The sequence below is a fragment of the Eptatretus burgeri genome, chromosome 15 (assembly GCF_056783735.1).
Source record: "Eptatretus burgeri isolate ZD-2024b chromosome 15, Ebu_testis_v1, whole genome shotgun sequence".
In the NCBI taxonomy this organism is placed as follows: domain Eukaryota; kingdom Metazoa; phylum Chordata; class Myxini; order Myxiniformes; family Myxinidae; genus Eptatretus; species Eptatretus burgeri.
In genome coordinates, this window is record NC_140975.1 from 45,037,329 (window position 1) to 45,064,845 (window position 27,517).

General features: G+C 41.5%; 1 protein-coding gene across 6 annotated transcripts in view; it reads left to right on the forward strand.

The window, feature by feature from the left end:
- The window catches only part of LOC147012082 (protein FAM234B-like), a 125,320-nt gene that overhangs the window by 29,240 nt on the left and 68,563 nt on the right, over window positions 1-27,517 (forward strand). For all 6 annotated transcript variants that reach the window (XR_015051990.1, XR_015051992.1, XR_015051991.1 and 3 more), the window contains 4 exons: window positions 2,223-2,335; window positions 5,133-5,304; window positions 16,270-16,414; window positions 16,515-16,664. Coding sequence is in view for 3 of the 6 variants with exons in the window: in XM_085858283.1 (XP_085714409.1) it covers window positions 2,223-2,335; window positions 5,133-5,304; window positions 16,270-16,414; window positions 16,515-16,664 (580 nt within the window). In the remaining 3 variants the exon portion in view is untranslated. The remainder of the gene's footprint in view (window positions 1-2,222; window positions 2,336-5,132; window positions 5,305-16,269; window positions 16,415-16,514; window positions 16,665-27,517) is intronic.

Below are 27,517 nucleotides of genomic sequence, written 5' to 3' on the forward strand. Positions count from 1 at the left end.
ATATATATATATATATATATATATATATATATATATATATATATATATATATATATATATATATATATATATATATATATATATACACACACACACATCGGGCGTATAAAAAATAGTGTGGTAGATAAAAACATTAGAAAGGAAAAAATAACTTGCACCAAAAACTTTAACATTTTCACGCTGACGCTCACACCGGGGGTATCGCTATAGCTCTCTGTTCTTCGAACAGGCGAGCTAAAAAGGTGTAGCTCATTACATTGGTGAGATGCTTTGAATTTATGCACAAACATGCCTGTATGGAGAGAAATAAATAAACCGCTTTTTCCCAATTCAAAGAAAGTTGTTGATTTTTCACAATGAATGATGCTCGAAGGCTTTTTTGCACTGTTAATGACTAGCACTGTGGGGTTAATGCTTTCAACTGTATATTCACTGATATTGCTCCCTTGCCATCTCAGTCCTCTGATCCTCTTCAGCAACTCCAGGATGCATGTGTTTTCAGTAACCCCCTCCTGGTTAAACTTCGAAAATCCAGACTGAATACACGCTTGATTCCTTTTATTCCTCCCACCTCACATCTGTAGAACCACTTTCAGTGGCTGCTCTGTCTCACTCTTCCCTCTAGAGCTTCAAGCAAGCAGTACACCATTGCCTCTTGTCATCTCTAATTCTGATCTATGATCTTTATTACCTCAATTAACCTTTCCTAACGCAACAATCTTAATTGCTGGTGTCAGTCCCCCCTCCCCCATACTCCCTTTTATCTATTCTTATTCGTTCATTCCATTGTCGCTTCTCCCACTATCAGTTCTGCCTTGTTCCTGTAAAGAAAAAGAAATATAAAGGGTATTCTCTAGAGATCACCAGAAGCATTGATAAATCATAATTATTTTCTCAAGCTGAACACGGGATCTGAAGCATTTCTTCCTTGAGGAAGTCACACCTGATTGGTGGGATGCTCCGATTGGCATTTCTTCGGCTGAGCACGTGTCATTGTCCTTTGGCATGTGATGTCATCAATCGTGACTTTCTGGCAAATAATTATTTAAATGTAAACTCGTTTTATTGGAAAACATCTCCATCTTCTAACTATTTTAAGCTGCCATTGTTGGATGGTGGGGCTTGGGGGAATCTTGGATCTGCCAACAACAGGGAAACCATTATTTATAGGGCTGGAAAATCCAGATTTCAATAAAGGGAAACATTTATTTTAAAAATCTGGAAAAACAATTGGCAACCCCCTTCCTGGTTTTCACCACCACCTCCATTCCAAGCTGATCTCTTCCATTCTTACCTTCTATTTTCATTATTTCCTCTATTTTCTCATCTGTGGAATCCCTCTCCCTGTTTGTTGTCTCATGCCCCTCACTAATGTCCTTCAAGAGTGCTGCCCCCTTTTCCTTTCTGTCACTCTCACTCACTCACTCACTCATTTGCAATGTCTTTGTATCCCTGTTCCCTTTTGTTCTTCCGTCAGTCTGTGAACCTGATCCCCTCTGTCATCTCTCTCCTCTACCAGCCTAAATTTCTGCAAACCAAAAAGCAACAAAAAGCTCATGTTGGCATTTTTGTAAACTATTTGCTTAAAAAATGTGTACAATGTTTAAATACCATACGTTTCAGTCACCAAACTAATGTTCAAAGCGATACTTGCTTATTTTTTTTTAATTCTGTGTCAATTGGTAACGTTTCATTCCCTGTGCAGCTTACACGATAACATATTCAACCTGTTTGCTTATACGAAACTTCTGATGCCTGTCTATTCGAGAAAATCGAATCTCTTGCATAAGAGTTCAAGGTAAAGCTTGCTGGTTTTTAAGAAACATAAATAAAAGTTAAGTAGTGATGCTGAAATAATACGTTCCCTTTAAACTGAGAGGGGGGGGGAACCTGCATGGTTCGGGAGGGGTGGAGGTGGGAGGTAGTGAAAAGCTTTCTTCTTTTCCTTTTTTTCCCGTCATTTTCCGTTACTCTGTCCGGTTACACAAGTATTTTGTCATTTAACTCCCTCATATGATCCAATGTCTGCAAATCGAAGTCTGGATATTTTTTCTATCCAGATGTGCCACAAATTCTAGTCAGCAGTCCTGCTGTTGCAGTCTTTACTTTGCCTAAAGGTTCACTGTGTAACAATAATAATCAGTGCTCTGGGCAACGGTCACAAAAGACCCATCCAACATAAACATGGATATCAAGAACGAGTATTTTCTTCTTTTTTTCAGGACGAGAGGCCTGGTCAGTGGAGCCAGGTGTGGACGTGGTAGGTCCATGCCAGATTCTGTGGCTGCCGGATCTTGATGAAGACAGAAGCCATGATGTCCTGCTCTTGTGGCAGGTGACGGCTGCTGGCTCACCAAGTCCATTAGAGCTTTGCACACACAATGCTTTGTTGGATGTTTGGACAATTGTCTTGAAAGCAGGGTAATTATTCTAACAGCAGTATGTTCATACCATTCCCTGGAATGTGTTATTTAGAATCGAACATTTTGCAAATTACCTGAGGTGTGTGTCTATGTTCCTTGTTATTCCCCATAGCTAATGCAAATTGTGGGTAGTAATGGAATTTGAATTTGAGAAGCAATGCAAAAATAAAATAAAATACAGACACACATTAGACTGAGAAACTAAAGGAATTGTAAAAAGTTTTTCTTTTTTCCCCCCCCCCCCCATTTACTCCTGGGACGAGGCCAGGCCGAAATAATGAACCACACTTTCTGTTTTGGGTGTGTTGAAGGGCACCCATGGTTGTTGCCAAAGTCGACTTGCCTGTTGGGATATTGAATGGTTGCTTTGCAGCTCAATCCACCAAGTAACATCCATGTATGAAGGTGTCCAATATCACACTCGCCATGCAAGGTTATCCACCAATACACCTTGAATTTGGGGAATGTTGGACACAGGCTTTGAACAACAGTTGATGATAATTCTTGAATACTGGGGGTGCAATATTTTTTGTGAACTCATCGGTATTCCAGTTAAATTAATTATGAAAGATAAAATGGGAATTTTGAGCAGTTGTTACCTTGATTACAGATATGTATTATTTGGTCATTTTAAATGTATTAGTTGATTACTCGTCCCATGGACAGGTGGCAGAGGTGGTGGTGGTCATGTGATTTCGTTATCTTTCGCGGTTTGGAGATCAGCAGTTGTGATTTTGTTCCTTTTTCGCATGCCATTTTTTCCGAATGAGGCATTGATTCCTGAGTGGCTTTTATGGAGTTGTAATTGAAGATAGTCACGCGGAGACACCGAGTATGTTGTCACAGCATTTTTTTTGAAAATGTAGTGCAGTAACAGGTGATAATGAGCGAGTATATACATTTTTGCTCGTGAGTTAAAAAGTATAGCGATTCAGTCATGTATACTTAAGTACAATATGGCTGAGTTTCGTGGCACCAAACTAATGTTTTTAACAAATGTAATGTTAAAATAAACACTTTGCTCCATTATATAGGGTGCCCCACAGAAAACCAGAAAATTTGAGATTTTGAGATTTATTTTGCCTTATTTTACCATATCAATAAACTAACGTATAATAAAGTGTATCCTTGTTTTACACTACATCGAAGTTTGCTTTTGTTTTGTTTGAAAATAAAGTGTATCTTTGTTTTACACTACATCTAAGTTTGCTTTTGTTTTGTTTAAAATAAACTGCACCAAATTTCCTGGTTTTCTGTGGGGCACCCTGTAGTTAGATTTTATTGCAAAGTATTTCCTAAAGGATTTTTTTCTTTGATATCTTTTTTTTTTTTTTTTTTTTTACTTACGAAATCTAAAGATTTCATAAGTATATTGATGACTTCCATCCTCTGTTTGTGTGTTTGTTTGTGTGTGTGTGTGTGTGTTTGTTTGTAGGCATGATAACTCGAACGGAAGGAGCTACCAATGTTAAATTACACCACGTGATTCAGGAGGGTGATGGCTAGCGCTGATTAGATTTTGGTCAAAATCGGTCAAAGGTCAAGGTCACAGTAAGGTCAAACATTCGATTTTTTGATGGTTTGGTACAGAATCATTGTAGAAACTTCTGGTTTGCGTCGCTACCTTCTCTAGAGACAGCTTTTATTAGACAAGGTCAGAGGTCAAGTTGATGATTTGGAAAGTACCAGTCTATGACTGCTTGTTTTTTTTTGTTTTTTTTTGGGGGGGGGGGTTTCCCTGCAGTTTTAATCCCTCAGACAAATCCTCTCTGAGGAGTAGATTATGCACATATGTATGTATGTATATATATATATATATATATATATATATATATATATATATATATATATATATATATATATATATATATAATGCCTAATGTTGGCTTAATGGTTATGGCGGTGGGCTTGTGATCCTAAGATCCTGAGTTCAAATCCCACTCGGCTGTTGAATTAATACCAGGTGGGGTTGACTCTGCCTGTCATCCTTCCGAGGTTGGCAAAATGAGTGCCAGCATGCTGGTATCCTGTCTCGGAGTGGCAACCTGTCTCGGATTGTGCCCAATAGCCAAGGAGACTGTTTAAGCAGCACCAAAGCTCTGCACAGAGTCTGGTCCTGATGTATGTATGTATGTATGTATGTATGTATATGTATATGTATTATCATTGTCAATATGTGGAATATGGAAGAGACCGATACTTCAATCAATGCAGTTACCGGTCTGAAATATTTTTTGGGGATTTAAACTGTTGTTTGGACCTCTGCTCTCTTCTCCTGGCATTTTATTTGCCCATTTGTTTTTTGTTCTGTAGATGTTTCAAGAAATTTGTGTCACACTGAATTACAAACTAATAGTGTAAGTAATAGAAATGCAGACATAACTTGATATCCAGCAAGCTAATTGTTAATTTTATCGACTTTGTCTTCTTTTTTTTTTTTTTTTCATTGGTTTAATTGCACCCCTGGGCCAAGAGCAGATGCCAATGCTGAACTCTGCACTGCTCATATTTAGTCACCAAATTGTACATTTTATTCTCGGGTGCACTCTTTTTTTTTTATACATGAAATTGCATACAGTTTCAAGTTGTCATGTGGTTTGCTGTTGCAGAGTGAAGGGAAAAACAACTTGTAGCATAATTCAAGTTAAGGTGCTTATTTGTTTATGATCTCGGTCATTTAATTGCTTCACACATTACATTGTTTTCCAGCTGATGAATGACACTTCGACATCTGCTCGTCTTGCTCTGGTTTCCGGATTTTCTGGAGTGCTGATTGGGAAACCCGTAAGGCTGGAAGTCAACAATGTTCCTGAACAGAAACTGCTCCCTCCAGCCCTGCACATCATGAATGATGAAATGCCATTGATCTTATTGGCCTCTGGTGCGTGGCCCATCTGTTTTAGATCAGCCATCTCTTTGTGTTTGCCATTCGTAAGATGGAAGGCAACTCAGTTGTTCTTGGAATTTAAAGCGCGTGCGTGAGTGTGCATTTTTTCTTTATTTACAAAAATGAGAGTTTCTGTATTTTGTTGTGATGTTTTGCTTTGGTCTGAAGTGGTTGATGATATAATTACCTCTGCCATTGAAGGTGGACGGAGGTTGTGTTTTCACCCCGGTTTGTCTGTCTGTCTGCTTGTTTGAGCAGATATCTCAAAAAGTTGAGGATGGATTTGGACAAAATTTGATGGGCAGGTTGGGTATGTGACAAGAACGAATTGATTCGATTTTGGTGAAGATCTGGATATTATAATCTTTAAAGTGATTCTCCTCTATTGAGAGATAGTGCCAACAACTACAACTACCATGATATCTCAAAAAGTTGTGGACAGGTTGGGTGTTTGACGAGGAATAATTGTCTCTTTTGGTGAAAATCCGGCTCCAGATATGACAATTTTTTTATTTTTTTTAATGTTGCAAATGATTCTTCACCATTGAGAGATGGGGCCAAAATGAAACACAGTAAAGCAGGATGTTTCAAAAAGGTGGGCGAGTTGTGACAAAACTAGGTTCATGAGTTGGTTAATAACGACGCCAAGCTGATTCGATTTTGGTTCAGGTCTGGATCCAGATCCGGCCTATCAGTGGGATACAAAACATAAACTGTATGCCCTCTACCGTGTGCTGTTATTGCTGTTATGTGACTTCTGATTTTGTACATGCATGATTATTTTATTAGCTTATCTGGAATTGGAATTCCAGATGAGGTATTATCATGAACTGTCTGTCCGTCAGTCTCCTATTTCGACTTCTCTGACCAAACCACTGGGCTTATCCGGCTGAAATTTGGCAGCAAGGTTCCGCTGCTGACTGGTTATGAGGATTGCAAAGCTCGTTCTGGTCAGGTGACTTGAAGTAGGTTAAAATGGTGGACTTAGTACATTTCTTCAAAAATCTTTTTCTCTGGATCCACCAGTCAGAATGCAACCAAATTTGGGTTACAACACTAGGCCAGGACCCAGACAAGCTACAGGACCAGTCATAGAATCATTTAGTATTTGTATTGTTCATCAAGTGGAGTAGAGAAATGTGAATTATGTTCAAAATCATCATCAAAACAGACTATGGTATTGTGGGTCACCCTGGGGAGTCAAGAACATGCCTCAACGAGCTTGGGCTTGGACACCATAGCAGCTGTGTGATTGGCCTTTGTGTGGTGAAGGGCATATCTGGTATGCCAGGCAAAAAGATGATGACCAAAAGAGACAAAGGACTTCAACAGAGTGAACAAGAAAGGAGAGATTGATATGGGGTGTTAAGGCAGTGAGATAAAGGAAGCACACCAGGGAAGAGACTTTTATAAAGCTGCTTTGTTGTGTTCGCATTGCTGCCTTTGGCGGAGGATGAGGCTCACATTGGGCTGTTCGTTACACTGGTAATTTTCACCAGCAATGTGGAAATATTCTCTGAAAGAAACTGACATGATTGACCTCGACCGTTGTACTTTGCACAGAGATGCTAAACAAAGTGCTCGTTTCCAGCACCGTTGCATTGCGATGATCTTTTAACTTTGTCTTCAGTCCTCTGTCATCAAGCTTGTCCTCATAAATTTGTTGTAACTTCTGCACTGCACTATCAAGTCGAACATCATGCACTCTATTACATTGTAAACTCTTGTTTCAGAATTCAGAGATTGCACTGATACATATTTGCAAGGTCTTAGTTTTTTTTTGTTTTGCTTAATTAGGCATATATTTTTGGTAATTTGGGTAAGGTGTTAATTGAAAATATAGTTGATTTTTCGATCACCAATATTGTAGCATGGGTTTTGTTTCGCTCGTATTTAGAACAACTGCCTGTTTATGCCAATTGCTTGGAATCTGATCCACAAGTGGCACTTCTATTCGGTGCATGATGATTCCCCTCAATAGAGTGACTATCTGAAAATATTGTGACAAGCTGGTTTTATAGGCATTAGCCTTCTTGTGTCTCACAAGGAAGTAAGTAAGTGACCCGGGGTGCTTTTCCTGTTACCTTGGGTGTAGTGGGGCAGATAACAGCAATTTTTGAGAGGAATCGTGCAAATGATGATACAAGCATCAAATTTGGCACATTTGTTTTCCAGGGGATTCTAATCAAATCTGCCTGATTGGCCATTTGAAAATCCAGATTTCGAAAAATTTGAAAAAAAAAAAAAAACTTCAAAAAGTCAAGATCACGAATCAATGTTGGATGCTGGCTGAGGTTGGTGAATGTTTTTCAGAAACATCATCAAAGACGTTCCAAGTCTGCCATGCAGTTTTCTTCCCTTTACCGTGGAAGGCAGACACGATGTCACATCCAGTGAACGCATGGAGGTATGCGATCCCTCTAACTTTCTCAGGCTCTATTGCAGAAACTACCTCATGGACTGGAATCTATCATGCCTTGGCTCCTTGGCCAAAGGCAATCCACATGTTCTCAAGACCTAGTTCCTGTAAGGATGGCAGTACAGATATTGCTATGACTAGTACGTCCATATCATTAGCCTTAATGATAAAGGACTTGCATCCGTTGTTGCATCCCTGGCGTGCACAAATATTCGAGTGTCAGCTTCTTGATGACAACATGGAGACAGCATCCAGTGACTTCCTTGTGTTGCTAATGGTATCTTCTCCTTTTGTGACAATGACTGTGCTTGTCGTCTGTGCTTCACACATCTTTTCCGCAAGGAAGTGAAACAGCTCAGTCTTGTTGCTGTCATCTCGAAGAAAGCTTCTCCAGTTTACTTGGGGTCTTACTGGTTCCTGTCACTCTTCTTCTGATTCCTTGCCTCGGACTTCAGACTTGACTTCTTGTACACATCAAACACTACGTCCACCCTCTCGTACCTGGCACCATAGGATTCCACCTTTGGGATGATGTCTTCTTTAGCATAGTCATCAAATATCTTTGAAGTGTGTGGAGGTAGGGCATTGATAAGTGCTGAGCCATCAATGATGACTGCATCTCCCCTTGGTTCTCTGTCTGGGATGTTCATTTGTGCTTCAAGAATTTCAGCCAGCTGTGACTTCAATTTTTCTTGTTTTATTTTTTCAAAATTTGGATTTTCAAATGGCCAATCAGGCAGATTTGATCAGAAAGCCCTGCAGAACAGAAATGCCAAATTTGATGCTTGTATCATAATTTGCATGATTTTTCTACTATATACTACACTACTGTGGTTACGAGACTATACCCTCTGGGTTGTCATGACCACTGAGATTGCTCTTCCAGCCAAAGAAAGCTGCATAAAGCTTCACAAGGTAAGTGTTTTACTGTTTCAAACTGTATCTGGGTTCCTCTACAACTGCAGACGTTCACAAGTAGCACGTACATGAGAATCTCAATGCTACATGTCCCATCAGCCGTCAGACCGGCTTCATCACTTGTTGGCAAATTAGCGACATTGTAGACAGAAACGGTGCCACCGAGGCTCCCCAGCATGCAGCATGTGCAATGCCAATAGCAGATAACAATATATATATATATATATATATATATATATATATATATATATACATACATACATACATACATACATACATACATACATACATACATACATACATACATACATACATACATACATACATACATACATACATACATATATATATATATATATATATATATATATATATATATATATATAATATTATTATATAATCTATACACATATACACACACACACACACACACACACACACACGTACTGTATAAAAGCCCATAAAAAATGACGGGTTGGAATTATTTTATTTGAAGTATTCAGACTGGAAGATATGATGTATTGCAGTATTTTAAAACATTACACATACAAATGTTACCCTATTTTCTTTATCTTCTGGGATCTTTCATTTCGAGGGTGCAGCCTCGTGAGTGTGCCAAAGCGTGAAGCCTCGGTCTAGCGTCAGGTGTGCTTGTATTGTCTTTATTTATTAGACATTACACGTTTTCAAATGAACACTCGTTTTACTCTGTGCGCGTTACACATCATGTGTTGCGAATTTCACCTCCCTGCACCTTGTATTTATTTATTTTTTACCACTTCTGTACACCGCCATTGAGGCCTGGTTGCAAGTCACCGTGTACATTTCCAAAAGAAGAGACATAGTTATTCTTTTATGGAAAATGTTAAATTTTTTTTTTAATGTTTATTTATTTAATTTTTAATCCTTAAAAAAAAACAACCGAAGTGAACATACAGTCGTGTTAACAGATTGGCCTTTAAAACCCTTTTTAAATTGTCCTTTTGAAGGGGGACAGGCGTCACAAATACACAATCTCACATTGTGTTTTATATGGTAAATATGCATATACAATTACACATATACACAGGGTGTCCCTTAAATATGCACCCATTAATACAACAAACATACACAACATTCCAGTTGACACTTATATGGATCAGTTAGAGTAATGTTTGAAGTTTTGATTAGTACTCAACATGTCCGTCCACCTTCTCTTTCAATGAATGTTCATTTTCTCTTTTTTTATTTTTATTTTGTGTGAAAACTGTTCATGAATTCCTTAATTAAATGCTCCCAACTTATGAATATTCTGTGGTGGATCCATTGCTTGGTCCCCAAGATCCCCAGACTTGACTCTCTGTGATTATTTATTTATTTATTTATTTATTTTTGTTTTGTTTCCAAGACAGAGTTGATTCCACATGCTCACATTCCTTGGATGAGCTGCGAGATCGCATCAATAATGCTGTTCAATGCATATTCAGTGGCATTTGTGCAAAAGTTATGGACCATTTCGTTCAACATTTCCAGACATTTATTGAAAGAGGTGGACATATTGAGTACTAAAACTTCAAACATTACTCTAACTCTATATTCAACTGGAAAGTTAGATATGCTTGTTGTATTCAATAAAAAGGGTACCTCTTTAAGGGTGTGTGTGTGTGTGTGTGTGTGCACGCATGTTATACATTCCTATTAGGTTCTATATCTGGACATTGATCTCTTAACACAGACACAAATTTTGGGTTTGCCTGGCAGGCACATAAGATGCTGGCTATTGCAGCTTGCAATATTAGGGTGAGAAACTCCTGAGGTTATCTTAAAGCCTCAACAGCTCGGTGGACTGTCGCCATGTTGGTGAAGAGTCCCTGGGTTTGAGTACCGGGTTGAGTCGGGATTATATGTACCAGTACATGCCCGTAAAAAAAAAAAAAAAAAAAAAAAAAATTCAAACCGCAACCAACAAACAACCACACAGGCTGTTTCTTTGCTCTCGCGTGCCCGTACGTGCGTGGCCCAGAGGTTCCCACATTATTCGCAGTTACGATTATTCGCAATTTAGTTTTAATACCCAATTATTCAATCAGCGCCAACGTATTTTACCTTTTCGCAATGTCGTGGCAAGGAAAAACAAAAAGAGATGAGAGAGAGAAAAAATTTACTTCCTGGTTCGGAGCATACCAGAACTCTGTTACTGAAATTTATGCACCGTCTAATATGAAAACGATCATAACTTGGGGCATTGTGTTTATCTATAAATGCGCGTAAGAAATCGAGAAATTATTAGAAAACACGAAGTCATCACTATCCGGAAGCCCGTACGTTATAACCCGTAATGGGGAACGCGACTGAGCTTCCCTTCCCCATCGGCCACGCCCACACAACAACGTGTCTTGTCATTGGTTTGGTAAATAAATGGCCATAACTTGAAGCACTTGTCCGATTATTATCAAACCTTGAAAAGGCACATCCTCAGATCCCCAGCAATATATCTGGCAAGTTTCAATTAGATTGGACCAGTGGTTGTCGAGAAACAGCGGTCACAGCCACACATAGACACACACACACAGGGATTGCTGGAATTATAGATAGATGTACTCGCGGGGTGTGCTTGCACATTGTGTACGCATATGAACTGTTTCGGGTCACTCGCCTGCATTTGATTTTTCATTTATTTTTATTTACACTATTTATATTTTCATTTCTGGATGCTTTCCAATGGTTCTGATATTTTTATTTTTTATTTTCTATTTTTCCTGGTGGATCGGCTTTGATGTCCATCAGCACACAAAATAACCGTGCTTACCTATTGTCTGAAGTCACTCACCTGCACTTTTTTTCCATTTTTTATTTTTTTTCATAAATGGATGTCTGATTCTGTGATTTAAAAAAAAAAATTAATTTTTCTTTTTGATGTACTGGCTTTGTCCATCAGCACGCAAAATTTCAGCTTTCCGTGTTACCTGGAAGGTCCCGATTTTTAATATCAGTCAGTCAGTGAATCAGTGGTTGTTAGAAAGAGCATTATATATTTGCATGTACAGGTAGTGGACAAAAAAAATTGGAAACACTTGGTAAATGAGGGACACCAAGTATATTGAAAGCAACTCTTCCACACAGGTGTGGCCCGTGTGTTAAGCATATAACATCCCGACATGCTTAGGGTCGTGTATAAAAATGCTGCACAGGCCTGGTTGCTTATAATTATTGCTGGCATGACCGCAAGAGGAGACCCAAATGAATTTGAAAGAGGGGTGATTGTTGGGGTGCGTTTGGCAGGAGCTTCAGTGACAGACAGCTCAACTTGCTGATGTTTCATGAGAACGGTGTCTAAAGTGATGTTAGCATGGAATTCCGAAGGAAAGGCATCATCAGCAAAGGGCAACAGTGGGTGGAAGCACATACTCCAGGATCGTGATATTCATGCTTTAATTTGAAGTGCAAGACAAAGTAGGCGTGCAACTGCAGATCAGTTGACTAAATTTCAACCTTGTTGAGCAGCCAGTTTCATTGAAAATGGGATACCATTGTCTGCTTGCAATGCACAAACCGCTCATCACACCTGGCAATGCACATTTGTGAGTCCAGTGCTGCAAAGAGCACAGGCAATGGACAACTGAGCAGTTAAATTTGATATGGTCAGATGAATCATCCTTCACCATGTCCTCGACAAGCAGACGAGTATACGTGTGGCACAACCTAAATAACTCTACAACCCTGAGCGCTTGATTCCAACAGTGAAGGGTTCTCGTGGTTCTGTAATGTTGTGGGTGAATTTTTCCTGGCATGGTTTGGGTGCAGTCATTTATTTGGAAGGCAAGGTCAATGTCAATTGCTACTTCATGGTAAGATTAAGATTGGGACCACACTCTGTGCAGGCATTGGTGCTGCTTAAGCAATCTCCTTGGCTATTGGGCACAATCCTGGATGGGTCGCCACTCCGACACAGGATACCAGCATGCTGGCACTCATTTTGCCAACCTCAGAAGGATGACAGGCCGAGTTAACCCCACCTGGTATTAATTCAACAGCTGAGCGGGATTTGAACTGAGGACCCTAGGATCCAAAGCCCGCCACCCTAACCATTAGGCCAACACCAGGCTTACTTCATGGTACTGAGTGATTATCTTCATCTCACGTCCCAGTAGTTTTTTTTTCTTTCCCTGCTGGGAGGGGTGTCTTCCAGGAAGACAATGCCCCCATCAACAGAGCACATGTGGTCACCCGTTGGTTTGATGAGCATGACACTGATGTTATCCACATGTCATGGCGTTCTCAGTCACCAGATCTGAACCTCATCAAACATTTTTGGGATATTCTGGAATGTCACCTGAGAGAGCATTTTCCACCTCCATCAAACAGGTGTGATTTGATTGACTTTCTCATGGAAGCATGGTGCTGCATCCCTCCTGCAGAATTCCAGGTGCTGGTGGACTTTATGCCACGGCACATACAGGCCGTACTGATTGCACGTGGTGGCCCAATGCCCTATTAAGTGACTTTACATTGATGTTAAGTGACTTTAAACACAAAATAGTTCTGGGAGTAGCCAAGAGCAATTTAAATTTATCAGAGATGGGTTACTGTGTGGCAGACATTTCCTGGTGGTCAGGATGTATGCAGCAACAGCTGATGTTGAACTTGCTTCCTTGTACCCACTTCAGTAATGGGGTCTGATCTCGACTTAATGTCTTAAGGTTTGACCAGTTTACTCTGGGGAATACCTACTCCACGATGATGATGGCCAACGATCCTGAAACGTGTGTCTCTGGACTGGTCTATACAATTGTGAATCTGTTTCTCTTCCCAGTATTGGCTGCATTACAATCCTATGGAGATGTAGGGGGCTATAGCTCTGCTAAACACATGCCTAATTGGCGGAGCTTGTACAACTGTTTCGCCAGCAGAACCTTTTTCAAATTTATATATCTAATATATAAATTTCATTCTCATCACTCACTGACTGACTCACTGATATAAATGTTTAATGCCCTCTAGGTGTGCTAGAAAGCTGAACTTTTGCATCCTGCTGCAACTTAAAGCCCAAGAAAAATCCCCAAACCATCAAAATGTCCATAAACGAACATATCCACCAATAAAGGTGCAAACTCTCTGCTCACGGTGGATCACGTGACCGCAAGCCAATGGAACTTGCATTCAAACTGCTTGCCGGAAACACTAACACTCGCCTCTTCTGCCTCTTATTTTATAACCTTTGCTGTATTTACATGAAAAATTGTTGTTGCTGTAATCTTTTAAATAATGAGCTCATTCTAATCACTAATTATTGATTTACTCACATTATTTAGTGATCCGGATCTTCACCAAAATCTTATCAATTTGTCCTTGTCACACACTCAACTGCCCACCTTGTTTCACACTCAACTGTCCACCTTGTTTCGTCTGAATCCGTCCATAACTTCTTGAGATATCCTGTGCACAGACAGACAGACAGACAGACAGACAGACAGACAAGCAGATGGGTGAAAAAATAACCTACATCCACCTTTGGTTGTGGAGGTAATAAAGCTTATATTTATTATTAAAGCTTGAAAATCAAATTTCATTTTTTTTCTATCCTGTTGTCTTGTTGGGAAAGGTTGCGCAAGCTTTGATGGCATTGAAAGTTGATTTTTTTCAAATGCAGCTGCAAAGTATACCCAAGAATAAAGATGACTTCCATTGTTGGATTATGCCTGGTGTTTGCTTAATGGTTAGGGTGGTGGGCTTGGGATCCTCGGGTCCTGAGTTCAAATCACTCGACTGTTGTAATACCAGGTGGGGTTTACTCTGCCTGTCATCCTTCCGAGTTCGGCAAAATGAGTGCCATATCCTGTGTCGGAGTGGCGACCTGTCCAGGATTGTGTCCAGTAGCCAAGGAGACTGCTTCGGCAGCACCAACGCTCTGCACAGAGTATGGTCCCGATGGAAGGACGGATTGTTGGATTAAATGTTTCATGATTGTTTTTGTTTTTTTTCTTCTGTGATTAATGTAAAAAGGATAGCTTGGGGTTTGGTGAAACAATGAATACTTTCCGTCGAGTTTAGTTTCCTTTGATTTGAGCAGAAGAGGGTCTGAGAACAAGATGTTCTTTTGAACGAGGAATGAAGCAGGTTGTCAAATATGCATTTCGATTTTATATCATTTATGGTACAGTGATATCTTTCAATGGAGTCTGTATTCTATGCATGTACTCTTGTTAAATTCCTTACTTGGAGTTGGTTGTATAATTAGCAGGGCTTGCAGTTGATTGGAGATCTGGTGTGGATGTAATGTAATCATGATTTGCCAAATAACCTCTCTCTCTGTCTCTCGTATCATTGGTAAGGGACGTGGCTATGCCGCTGATGCAGTGCCCCTATTACCAGTACACTGGTACTCATTTTGCCGACCTCGGAAGGATGACGGGCAGAGTCATCCCCACCTGGTATTAATTCAGTGACCAACGGGGCTCAAACTCAGGACCTTAGGATCCTAAATCAGCCACTTTTACCGTGAAGCCAACACGAGGCTTTACCTCTGCCTTTATGACCTTGTGACATTGCTCTGTTGGCAACACAAAGAATGTATATATTTTGGATTGGAGAGGCAAGAATGCTTTGAAAGCATGATTTAATTGTGTTTGTACAAGAAAAAATTGACTTGGTGTTGCCTTCATTGTGGATACAGAATAATTATTTTTAACTAATTGGTATTCCAAATAACTGGTTCAACATCAGTCATTTGCTCATTTTTGTTGGTTTTGTTTCTAAAAGTTAACCTTTTTAGCTTTCCATCACTTTTATTTGGTTGAAATGGTAGCGTAATGTCGTGTAACAGGAAGAACATCATGTTCAAGTCATGCAAGTTTTTGGTGCTGTGACTGCATGGGATTTTTGTTCATCTCGTATATTCTGTAGAAGTGATGGGACTATGAAAACTATCTTACAAATACCCCTCAAAAAATAGTGTTATTTTTCTGTATATTTATTTCAATGCTGGCATTTTCTCATGGTCTTTTGCAAAACAGTTGGTAACGTTTTCAGTTTTGTGGTGAACAATGTCTTCCTGGTTCTGGTATTGCTGTTGCTGTGTTTCAACTGTAGGTGGCACCATAAATACAAAGATGGTTTGGAAGTTTCAATTCAGCTCTGCTTGTAATGAACTCATAGTTCTCTGAAATTGGTAATTGAATTTTAAGACAAATTAACTGCAAAGAGAAAATGGAATTTGGATTGTGAAGATTTATAAACTTGCAGTCGAAGGCCGTTTGTTTATTGTTACTTTTTTATTTTAATTTAATTGCTTGACGATGATATAAGGCTCATGAGCTTGTACATATATCACCTGCCAAGGACATTCAGAGATGTTGGTGTACTTTGCACAAATTACAGGGACATCAGTAGACTGGAGAACCTCGAAATCCCAACATCATAAGCTTGCATGCTCAGTTGGGAATGTCAAACAGTCCAACTGATTGGCTGGCCCATTGATCTGGTTGTCGTTGTTAGAGAATGAAGGTTTTTGCTGGACTTGATCTTGTCACTGCTTTTGGTTTCTGTTGTCAATCAAAAGACCTTAAGATTTTAAAATTGATCACCCACTCACCTGGTTTCTTCATGATGCATGATATCATGATCTTCCTGGTGTGGTGCTACAGGTTCGGGAGTTAAGGCCATAGCACTCAGAGACCTATACAGGCTGGCCTTGGGGCCACAAGCTGAATTTCCCAAACCCCTGCGGAAAGCCAGCACTGACTGGACAACTATGACCAATATTTCAACTGATCTTCAATCCATTTACAGGTGCTTGTTGTGAGCTATTTTGCCCTTGCTTTAATTCCTTGTGGGTTTTCTTTGGAATTTGATTCCAGCCCAGGCCAATTTGAGTGCACTTGCTTTTCAGCCCAACTTCAGGTCCATTGAGAATGCTTGGCCAGGTCCCCAATGAGAGACTTCCGGCAGCAGTCGTCATGCTCACGGACAAGGAGCTGATGTTATTAAATGGCCAGAACCTGCAAATGAGCTGGAAAACTCCCATCCCAAACATTTCCAGGTACGTGAAACAACCTTTTGTAAACACTGTCATCTTATTTTGTTTTTGTCCCTTTCACCTGTCCGAACCTTTAACGTATACTTTCTCATTTTTCTCTTCATTTGTTAATATTCTTGTACTTTGGATTTGTAGAAAGTTGTCTTTCCTCTGCCTGACTGTATTATCAATGGCAGTGAATTTTTATTTTTGCTGATTTAATAATGCCACTGACCTATGCATGCTGTGGTACAACTCTCTGGTTGAGCACCAATCTGATACGAGAAAATAAATGAAAACTCCAGTGGCAGATTTTTTTTTTTAAAGTTTGCCGAATATCATTTTTAGCTTGCCTGTTCGAAGAACAGAGAGCAATAGCGATACCCCCGGCGTGAGCGTGAGTGTCAGCATGAAAATGTTAAAGTTTTTGGTGCAAGTTATTTCCTTTCCAATGTTTTTATCTACCACACTATTTTTTTACTGATTACAATATACAAATACATATATTGCTTTAAAATTATTTGGATCAGACTTCACTGCAATGCTTTATAAAAAATATTATTAGACTAGTCTTTTAAAAACGATAAATATATAAACAGGTGAGCATTGGGTGGCTTTGACACCAACTCTCTGGTGTTACTACTGTTGTGATTACTTGGTTATTTTTAAGCTCATATGTAATTGTCTGGATTTTTTTTTTCATTTTTTGAGTTTATTTTTTGGCCCTGTACAATCGATTAATACATTAAGGAGTTGATGCAACAAGTACTCGTTTGAGTCATCCTTCGAAGTTTGCGTTCATCAATGTAAATCCATTCCACTTCCAATACACAGAGAATCGAGGCACATGGAATAGAAAAATAGGGGCAACACCCCTGGGCGATCACCTGGTAGAATAATGATACTGAGGAGGAAGTCAACATGGGACGGAATCAGCAAAATGTACCAATGAACCAGTTGTAGAAAATACCTATCTTGGGGGCCAACTCTGCCCCCCGCCCGTAAATCCCCTTCGACCCCAATTATCATTATTATTATTTTATGATTCAAATAGTGTCATGATTATTATTGATGTGGGTGATGAAGGTTGTGGTCAAGTTTAATCGAAATTGTGTTTGGTTTCAGAGAAAAAAAGCAAATGCATATTTTGGGGGCAATCCCCCTGCAGACCACCTCAGACCCCAAATTAAATTATTTTTATTTTTATTTTTTTATGCCAGTTTTTTTTTTTTTTGATGTCGTGAACAAACTTTAGTACCTCAATGGTGAGGAAGGTTGCGGTCACGTTTCATTGAAATTGTGTGTGTAGTTTTGGAGAAGAAAGCAAATATTTTGGGGAGCAACCTCACCCCCCTCCCCCCCCCTCAACCATACATTCCCTTAAACCCAGATTTTTTTTTTTTTGATGTGAACAAACTTTGGTACATCATGGGTGATTAATGTTGTAGTCAAGTTTAATCGGAATTGTGTGTGTATTTTCTGAGAAGAAAGCAAACACCTCTTTTGGAGGGAAACCCGCTGTAAACTCCCGTAGGTCCCGATTTTATATATATTCGAGGTGTGTTCAAAAAGTATCCGACCTTTGTTTATAAAAAATACTCGTATCCAGATACAACAAACTTGCACTAATCTCCTTCAAAGTAGTCCCTTTGGGCTGCCACACACTTCTCCCAACGGTTCTGCCACTGTCGGAAGCAGCGCTGGAACGCCTCTTTTGGGATGACGCGCAGCTGGTCCGTTGCATTTCGCATGATGTCTTCACTGGACTGAAATCTGGTCCCTTTCAGGGGCATTTTCAGCTTGGGGAAAAGCCAGAAGTCACACAGGGCCATGTCGCGAGAGTATGGAGCCTGACGAAGCACAGGTGTGTTGTGTTTGCCCAGGAAACTCAGTATGAAATGTGAAGAATGGGTGGGTGCGTTATCGTGATGGAGCTGCCAATTGACCGCTGCCCACAGGTCTGGCCGTTTGCATCGCACAGCGTCACGAAGGCGACGCAGTACCTCTTGGTCGTACTCTTTGGTGATGGTTGTGCCGTGTAGTGCGTACTCGTGATGAACCACGTCACTGGAGTCGAAGAAGACGGTCAGCATGACTTTGACATGGGTGCGGACCTTCCTTGCTTTTTTTGGCCTCGGGGATGTTGGATGCTTCCATTGTGATGACTGGAACTTGGTTTCTGCGTCGTACCCATAAACCCAGGTCTCATCGCCAGGGATCACTGTGTTGAAGAAGTTGGGATCGCTGTTCAGTCTCCAGCATGTCCTGTGCGATCTCCAAACGGAGTTGCTTCTGCTCGATCGTTAGCAGCTTTGGCACGAACTTCACTGAGATTCTCCTTAAGCCCAAATCCTCAGTCACAATGGAATGAACGGATCCAATGCTGACGCCCGTCTCGTCTGCAAGTTCTCTGATCGTGATTCGACGATCCTGCATCAGCAGGGTCATCACTTGGTCAATGACTATCTCATTTCAGGATGTTGAGGGCCTACCAGAACGTGCTTCACTTTCCACTGATGTGCGACCATCTTTGAAGTGGTTGTACCACTCTTTTATCTGTGTGGTGCCCATTGCTTCGTTCCCGAAGGCCTGTTGAATCTTGCGGATCGTTTCCACTTGGGAATCGCCAAGCTTTACACAAAATTTGATGCAGTAGCGTTGTTCAAGTTTTTCCGCCATTTTGTCAAAAACGAAAATCTGACCGCTCACTTACACTTCCTCACTCATCGGCGGTTTGTCGGCGACTGACAGCTTCTGCAGGCAGGAAAATATTCATGCATACGAATTAGGATCGCCTACATACGTGCACCAAACCACGCCTCCCTAGCTTCATTTGTTTATGCACAAAATATTAAGGTTGGATACTTTTTGAACACATCTCGTGAGTGTGTGTATGTATGTATATATATGTATGTGTATATATATGTATGTATATATATATATATGTATATATATGTATGTATATATATATATATGTATATATATATGTATATATATATGTATATATATATATGTATATATATATATGTATATATATATATATATATATATATATGTATATATATATATATGTATATATATATATATGTATATATATATATATATATACATATATGTATATTTTTTTTTTTTTTCATGCCACGAACAAACTATGGTATATACCAGGTGATGAAGGTTGTGGTCGTTTCATCAAAATCATGTGTGTAGTTTCAGAGAAGGAGTTGCAAGTATTTTCGGACGGATGTATGACACACCATCCCATTAGTTCCCCGGAACTACGTTCCAGGTGAGCTAAAAATGAGGAAAACCCGGTATTTGCCATATTCACTTTGGAGTATTGGGAAGCAAGGGAGTGGGTAAGAGGAGAAAAGTTTGAGAGTGCTGAAAGATAATGTGAGATAGTATTTTGCCACCATTCCAAAGCACTGGAGTAAATGGTGACCTTGGATGGACATAGGGAAATGATGCTAACCAAAGCGAAAAGATATGAAAACTAAGTCGAGGTGAGCAGTGAGCCCAAGATGTTAACAAGGAATGATTGGTGGATGATTGCCTGCATCTTTGTCGTACTGGAGTTTCAAAGGATACTTACTTAGTTATCTTCAGCTCACAGTGGGGCTTGTGCATAAAGAGCATGTATGACAAAGCCAGTCACCAACTGGGCATCTTCCATCATTCAGTCCTTCCTTGGCACATGTGAACTCTCATCCACTTACAAGGCCTTCATCTGCAGCTTGATGGACTACTGCTCTTCCCTCTGGTCTGGCCCCTGCCTCACACCTTGCTAAGCTTGATACCATGGAAACTAAACCAAGTCCTTTTGGTTACAATAAATTTTGTTTTTGATATGAATATTTTTTAAATTAATATTTTGGAAAACTGGAGAGTTCATCGAACACATTACCCCAGTGCTTAAGTGTGCACTGCAATTTAAATAAAATAATGATTTAAAATTTTTTGGAAGGTTATCACTATTGAAGTTGTCTTGTAGACCACCTTATTTAACATGTCCAAGTACTGATTTGTGTTCTGCAGAGTCCAAGTATATAATTCAATTTAAATATAACTGGTGTGGATCGACTCACCTCACCACACGTCGCTACGGTGGGACAAACACCACCACATTATAAAAAGATCCTCATCGCTACAAACACCTCACCACAATGTACAGTTGTACACACCACGTAATTCAAAATGCCCCACCACCATGTAATTCAAAGCACCCCACCGCTTTGACTGGGCCACTGAAGGACTTTCAAGTTCTTATGAGTCCATTCCCGTGTTGCTTTGGCTGTATGCTTTGGGGTCATTGTCCTGTTAGAACGTAAATCTTCACCACAGTCTAGGGTCTTTTGCACTGTGAAGCAGGTTCTCCTCAATGATTTGCCTGTATTTTGCTCCATTCATTGTTCCCTCTATCCTTACAAGTCTCCCTGTCCCTGCCTCTGAAAAGCATCCCTATAGCATGATGATCCCGCCATCATTCTTCATGGTCGAGATGGTGTTAGATGGGTGATGAGCTGTGCTCGGTTTCCGCCAGACGTCGTGATTTGCGTTCAGGCCAAAGAGTTAAATTTTCATCTCATCAGACCACAGAATCTTTTGCTTCACACTCTGAGAATGTTTCACGTACTGTTTGCGAACTCGAGTCTTGATGTCATGTGCCTTTTTCTTCGGGGTTGCTTCCGTCTGGCCACTCTCCCATAAAGCCTAGATTTGTGAAGTGCTGCGGAGACCATTGCCCTCCTGGTAGGTTCTCTCCTCAGCCAAGGAACTCTGTAGTTCTATCAGTGGTCATTGGGTTCTTGGTCATCTCCTTGACCAAGGGCCTTCTTTCCAGGTTGCTCAGTTTGGACGGACGGCCAGCTCTCGGAAGTGTCTGGGTAGTTCCATATTCTTTCTATTTCCTAATGATGGAGCTCACTGTGCTTGTGGGAACTTTCAACTCTAGAAATTGTTTAATACCCTTCCCCAGATCTATACCTCCTCACATTTATATCTCGGAGTTCTACGGACAGGTCCTTGGACCTCATGGTAGAGTTTCTGCTCTGACATGCACTTTCAACTGTGGGACTTTGTATGTAGAAAGGTGTGTTGTTTTTTTTCTTCTAAATTGCATCCAATCAATTTAATTGGCCGCAGGTGGACTCTAATCAAATTGTGGAGACATCTCAAGGATGATCAAAGGATATTGGATGCACCTGAGCTCAATTTGGAGTGTCGTAGCAAAGGGGTTGAATACTCTCTATCGAGTGCAGCCTGTGGCTGCTGGTTGCATCATTGGTTGGGACGTGGCTATGCCGCTGATGCAGTGTCCCCCTTACCAGCACACTGGTACTCATTTTGCCGACCTCGGAAGTATGACAGGCTGAGTCAACCTCCTGGTGTATTTTAATTCAGTGGCTAATGGGGCTTGAAATCAGACCCTAGGATCCCAAGCCACCACCCTAACCACTTGGCCAACACCAGACTTTGTCATGATGGGATATTTTGTGTTGATTGGTGACAAAAAAAATTAAATTGAATCCATTTTAAATTCAGGCTGCAGCACAACACAATGGACACAAGTCAAGGGGTGTGAATACTTTCTGAAGGCACTTATACTTGCATGCATACATACATACATACATACATATACACTTGTGTACCGAGAAATATTAAGAACCTTGGTGTCTTGGACTGTCGTGAATATCTCATCTTTTTGTATGCCCATCTGAGCAATCGTTTTTTGAAATACAACTTTTCCGTAATTTTAAAGCATACAGCTGATTAGTTTTCCTTGCTTGTGTCCATTGCTATTGGAAGTTTTTGTTTTGCTCTTCTTGTAGTCTGCAGGTATGTTTGGAAATGTTTGATTTAAAACCTAGTTGGAGGCACAGCTGATCAAATAGTTAATTACTCCACTGCAAAGAACTGCTGTACACCAATATCTTCTTATGCATTTAAAATAGTACTGGAGTTAAACAGCAAGCCAAGTCAAAGCATACAAGGCCTTTGCAGCAGATGTACCAATATTGGTCAAATGCAGTGGTGACACCATGTGATCGTAGGCTTATTTTGTTTTGGGTTGTGTTTTTTTTTGTGCAAGAGTGTTGAAGGCAGTTCACTTATGTATGAAATGTACTTTTGCTGGAGTATTGGTGTATTGTCAAAGCAAGCTGTTGCCTGTGAAATTCCTGCAGCTGGGTGATTCTCCATGGGCCTTGCCATTTACTTTTGACTACATGTGGAGCTTGTCCCGACATCTCTCAGAACTTTCATTAAGAAAATGTAATTATTGAAGGATTTTGGAGCAATCCATCCTGCTGAGTTGGGATTTCTGACCTGGTTTCGAACCTCAAACTCTTTTTGTTCCCCTAACCATTTGCTGTGTTTGAAGCATTCATGACTGATAAGACAAGGCGAGCACAATTGTAAAACAAAAACAATCATTTGAACGATGTGTTGTTCCCATGATTCTTATTACCGTTTTTTCATGACAGAAGATAATGTGTCAAGGTGGAAGCTGGATTGAAAATCTGTTCTCAATTTGGCTAATTTAGCCCAAAAATGTTTAGCCAAAACTAAAATATGTTTATGTAATAAAAATTAATGGTAAACGAAAATATATTGTATTAAATGAGAACGGCACTCGGTGGAGCACATAACTCCGCCAGGCTGAACAGTTTACGTTTTGTGGCCCACTGATAGGCCAGATCTGGATCCGTACCTGAACCAAAATCTAATCGACTTAATCTCGTCACCTACCAAACTCATCCACCAAGTTTTGTTTGAACCCGTCCATCATTTTTTCCGATATTGTGCTATACCTGTATATCGTTTTTGGCCTGTATATCTTGATGGTGAAAAATCACTTAAAAACATTAGCATCTGGATCTTCACCAAAACATAATTAATTCATCCTCATCACACAAGCCTGCCCATGAAATTTCATCCGCATTCTTCCATAACCTTTTGAGATATCCTGCTTGGAGACAAACAGAGCTACAGTTAAACAGGGATGAAAACAACCTACTTCCATCTTTGGTGGCGGATGTAAATATTCACCAGATTGAGCTTGCAATATTTTGCGAACATCAACTTGAACCCCGTTGTTGAATTGTGTAAAATGTAATCAGGATAAGACTATCCAAGTCAAAGTTAAAAGGAAATAAAGCATGCACTTTACCTTTTTGAACAAATTGTGTATCCAAATTAATCATTATTATTTTCATTACTTGTTTGGGAGATCAATGTGGTTTTATGTTTTTTATTCCCCCCCCCCCCCCAACAGGACCAGAGCATTAGTTTGATGTATAATGTGATTTTAAAAAGTATTTGAATACATAGGTTCAGGTTCATGGAAGAGCTGAATCCTAGAATCATGATTGGTCATAACATGCATTGTCTTTTTACCCCTCAGCCTGAATTGGCTAAGGCTTGGTTTTTCAAACCCGGGGGCGCGACCCCAAGTGGGGTCGCCTAGCAAATTTTTTTCGGTCGCGGGCGTCCGCTTACAGCGAAAAAAAAAATTGTCTATTTTTGATCAGTGTTCGCTTTTACGGGATGTAATATAAACGGTTCGTTCAAAGTATGGGAACCGGCGCAACACGACGCTTGGAATGGGATCCAGCCGATGCGTGGGCTCGCTGAAGGGCGGTTCATTTTGGCGGGAAATTAGTGTTTTGATCCACGACCTCTCAGACTCAGACTCTGACTCTATCATTAACATCTATTCACGTCTCCACGTATGACTCAAGACCATATTTGTGATGGCAGCACCGGCCACCAGCAAATCTCGAACGTTCTTACCAGGATAAATTTATGGACCTTGGATTTTACTACGTGGTGGATAAAAGTGGGGCACAGAGGCCTCAGTGTGTGATTTGTTTCGAAGTGCTTTCTACGGAGTCTATGAAACAAAATAAGTTGCAGAGGCATTTGACTACAAAATATGTGTCTTATCAGGATAAGGAGAGAGCGTTCTTTGAGAGGAAACTTCTTGCACTCAAGAATACGCGTCTTGACAGAGAGGGTACATGCCATCAGATCAATTCTCGGGCATTAGAGGCCTCGTATCGAGTGTCGCTCCATGTTGCCAAGACTAAAAAGCCTCACTCCATTGTGGAAGAACTCGTGCTGCCATGTGCAAAGGACATGGTATCTCTGATGATTGGGGAGGAAGCGGTGAAGAAACTGGCAGTTTATACCCCTCTCTGAAAACACCATCCAACGCAGAATTGAAGATATGAGTCTGGACGTAACGGCTCAGGTCGTACAGAAGATCAAGGAATCGCCGTGGCACGTCAAACAGTTGGACGAGTCCACTGATATCGCATCGTATGCGCAACTCATTGTCTGGGTCCACTTCATCAAGGCTGATAACTTTGTCGATGAGCCTCTGCTCATCAAACCATTGGAGGCCACCACCAAAGGCGGGGACATTTTTGGGAAAGTCGAGCAGTTTTATCATGACCATGATCTGGACTTTGGAAAGTTGCTCGGTTCCACAACAGATGGCACGCCAGCAATGTTTGGAATGCGTTCTGGATTCAAGGCTAAATTGCTTGAGGTGGCTCCTCAGACCTCCATGGTACACTGCATGATTCACCGAGAAGCGCTCGCCTCTCGTACTTTGCCAGAAACCTTGCAGATCGTGCTCTCAGAAGTCGTAAAAATGGTGAAGCACATCAAATCGAGCGCCCTCAACACTAGGTTATTCAGGCTATTCAGCCAGGAGATGGACGCCGACCATAAGAATTTACTATTCACAACTAAAGTCAGATGGTTGGTCCGGGCGTAGTGGCGTGCGCCTGTAATCCGGCTACTCGGAGGCTTGGGTTGGAGGATCGCTTGAGGGCGGGGGCTCTGCACTGGGCCGTGCTATGAGAGGGTGTAGGCTCCCCGGAATCATGGCGAAACCCAATCCATATCCCTGTGTCGTAAGAGGCGACCAGGGTTGCGTCAGGAAGGGCATCCGGCATAAAACCTGTGCCAAATCAGTATGTGGATCATAACGGATGATCCGCTGTGGCGACCCCTAACGGAAGCAGCCGAAAGACGAACAACACACTCAAAGTCAGATGGTTATCTCGAGGAAACCTCCTTCTGTGCGTTTACGAGCTCAAAGATGAACTGAAGGAGTTCCTATGCACACAAGGGAAAACGGCATGGGTAGCGTTGCTTGAGTCGGATTCTTGGCTGTCAGAACTGTGCTATTTCATTGACATCTTTGAACGTCTCAATGTCCTCAACCGCTCCCTCCAAGGCAAACACGCCAACCTCATGATTTTTCATGACAAAATGAGCGGATTTCTGGTGACTCTAAAATTACTGGCAGACAAAGCAGCTGTTAAGCGCTTCAGCCCCCCCCCCCCCGTCTGGTGGAGCATCTAACGACCTGCCAGTATGATGATACTGAGCTTGACAGTCTTTCTGGGGAGATAGCACGTCACCTTCGGTCGCTCATTGAACAGTTCCAGCACTATTTCCCTGAGCTGGATGTGCAGTCCTTTTCTGTGCTTCGGGACCCTTTCATGGCTCCACTGGACTCGATTGCTGATGAAGATGATACAGCACAGGAAGAGCTTGTACAGCTCCAGCAGGATTCAGGAGCGCAGGGTCTTGCGCGGACGAATTCGTTGTCGACATTCTGGTGCAAAATGCTGCCGTCGTACCCGACCCTGTCACGGCGCGCCATTAAGGTTCTCGTGCCATATCCTTCATCATACTTTTGTGAGCAGTCGTTCTCCACCATGGTGGTGATTACAACAAAGTACAGAAATCACCTAGAAATGGAGCATGATATTGTTACGAATTTCTGGCCCGCCCGGCGTGCGATCGGCCATGTAACTCAAATCGCGACCGCGTCGCTCACCGGAACTGACAATTCAGTCGTGACCCTCCTTGGAACTACCGCCAGGAGCTAGTCACGGGTGGATCTTTCGACCACACCACAATCGTGCCAATCCTGCGCAGGATAGGGTTGTTCGCCAAACTCGACCTACCGAAGTACCTGCGCGATTAGTTAACCGGGCGATCGTACCTTGCCGCTGGCCGGCCTAGGACACAAACCGCTTAAGCGGTCCGTTCCATGCTTCAGTGATAACCGAGCGGTGTTATCGCCGGCCCCGACGGACGTGATTATTTACCGGGTGCTTACACCCCTCCTACCAATTCCTTCCGTGATGCAAGATGGAACTTTCAAACAAGGGAAGGACGCAACAAAACTGGGAACAGTTCAACAAGCACATTTATTGCACTCAGACAAGCACGTATTTTACAGCCATACAGTAAATCATGCACGTATACAGTGAAAGCAAGCAAAGGCAGAGTTACAACCGAATAAAATGTCTATTTCACACGCACACTCAGACAATTCGACTTGTAAGACGGCGCCACCACATGCATTTACACAAAATGCAAAGAAAAGGCACCCTCCAAGACAAGGGTGGCAGACAGGTCCGTGGACCAAATGTACGTGGAACCTGGATGAGCGTCCAGGTCCATGAGACCGAAGGGTCTTACCCGCGCCCTCGGGGCGCGATGGCGGGCAAGCCGCGATGTCAGCGTAGCTGCGCCTGGCTTCGTGCCCCTGGCGTGGCCGGTGAGCTCTCTCCGGCGTTCTCTGCGCAGGCACGTGTTTCACCGTCGGCACCACGGTTTGGGAGGGGAACGGACGGGGTTACCGGCGCTTTCTTAGCGCGGAGCTCGGTAAGGGAGAGGGGAATTGCTGACGCTCCGTCCAACGAGTTGACGCTCTGGACCGCACTGGCTCCGGCGAACTCCTCCTGGCTGTGGCCTCCACTACGCCCCTTCTCCGGCTGCGGTCCCGACTCAGCCCTCCGGTTCGCCTCTGAGCCCTCCTCCGCGTCCCTGCTCCACTCAGCAACTCGCCC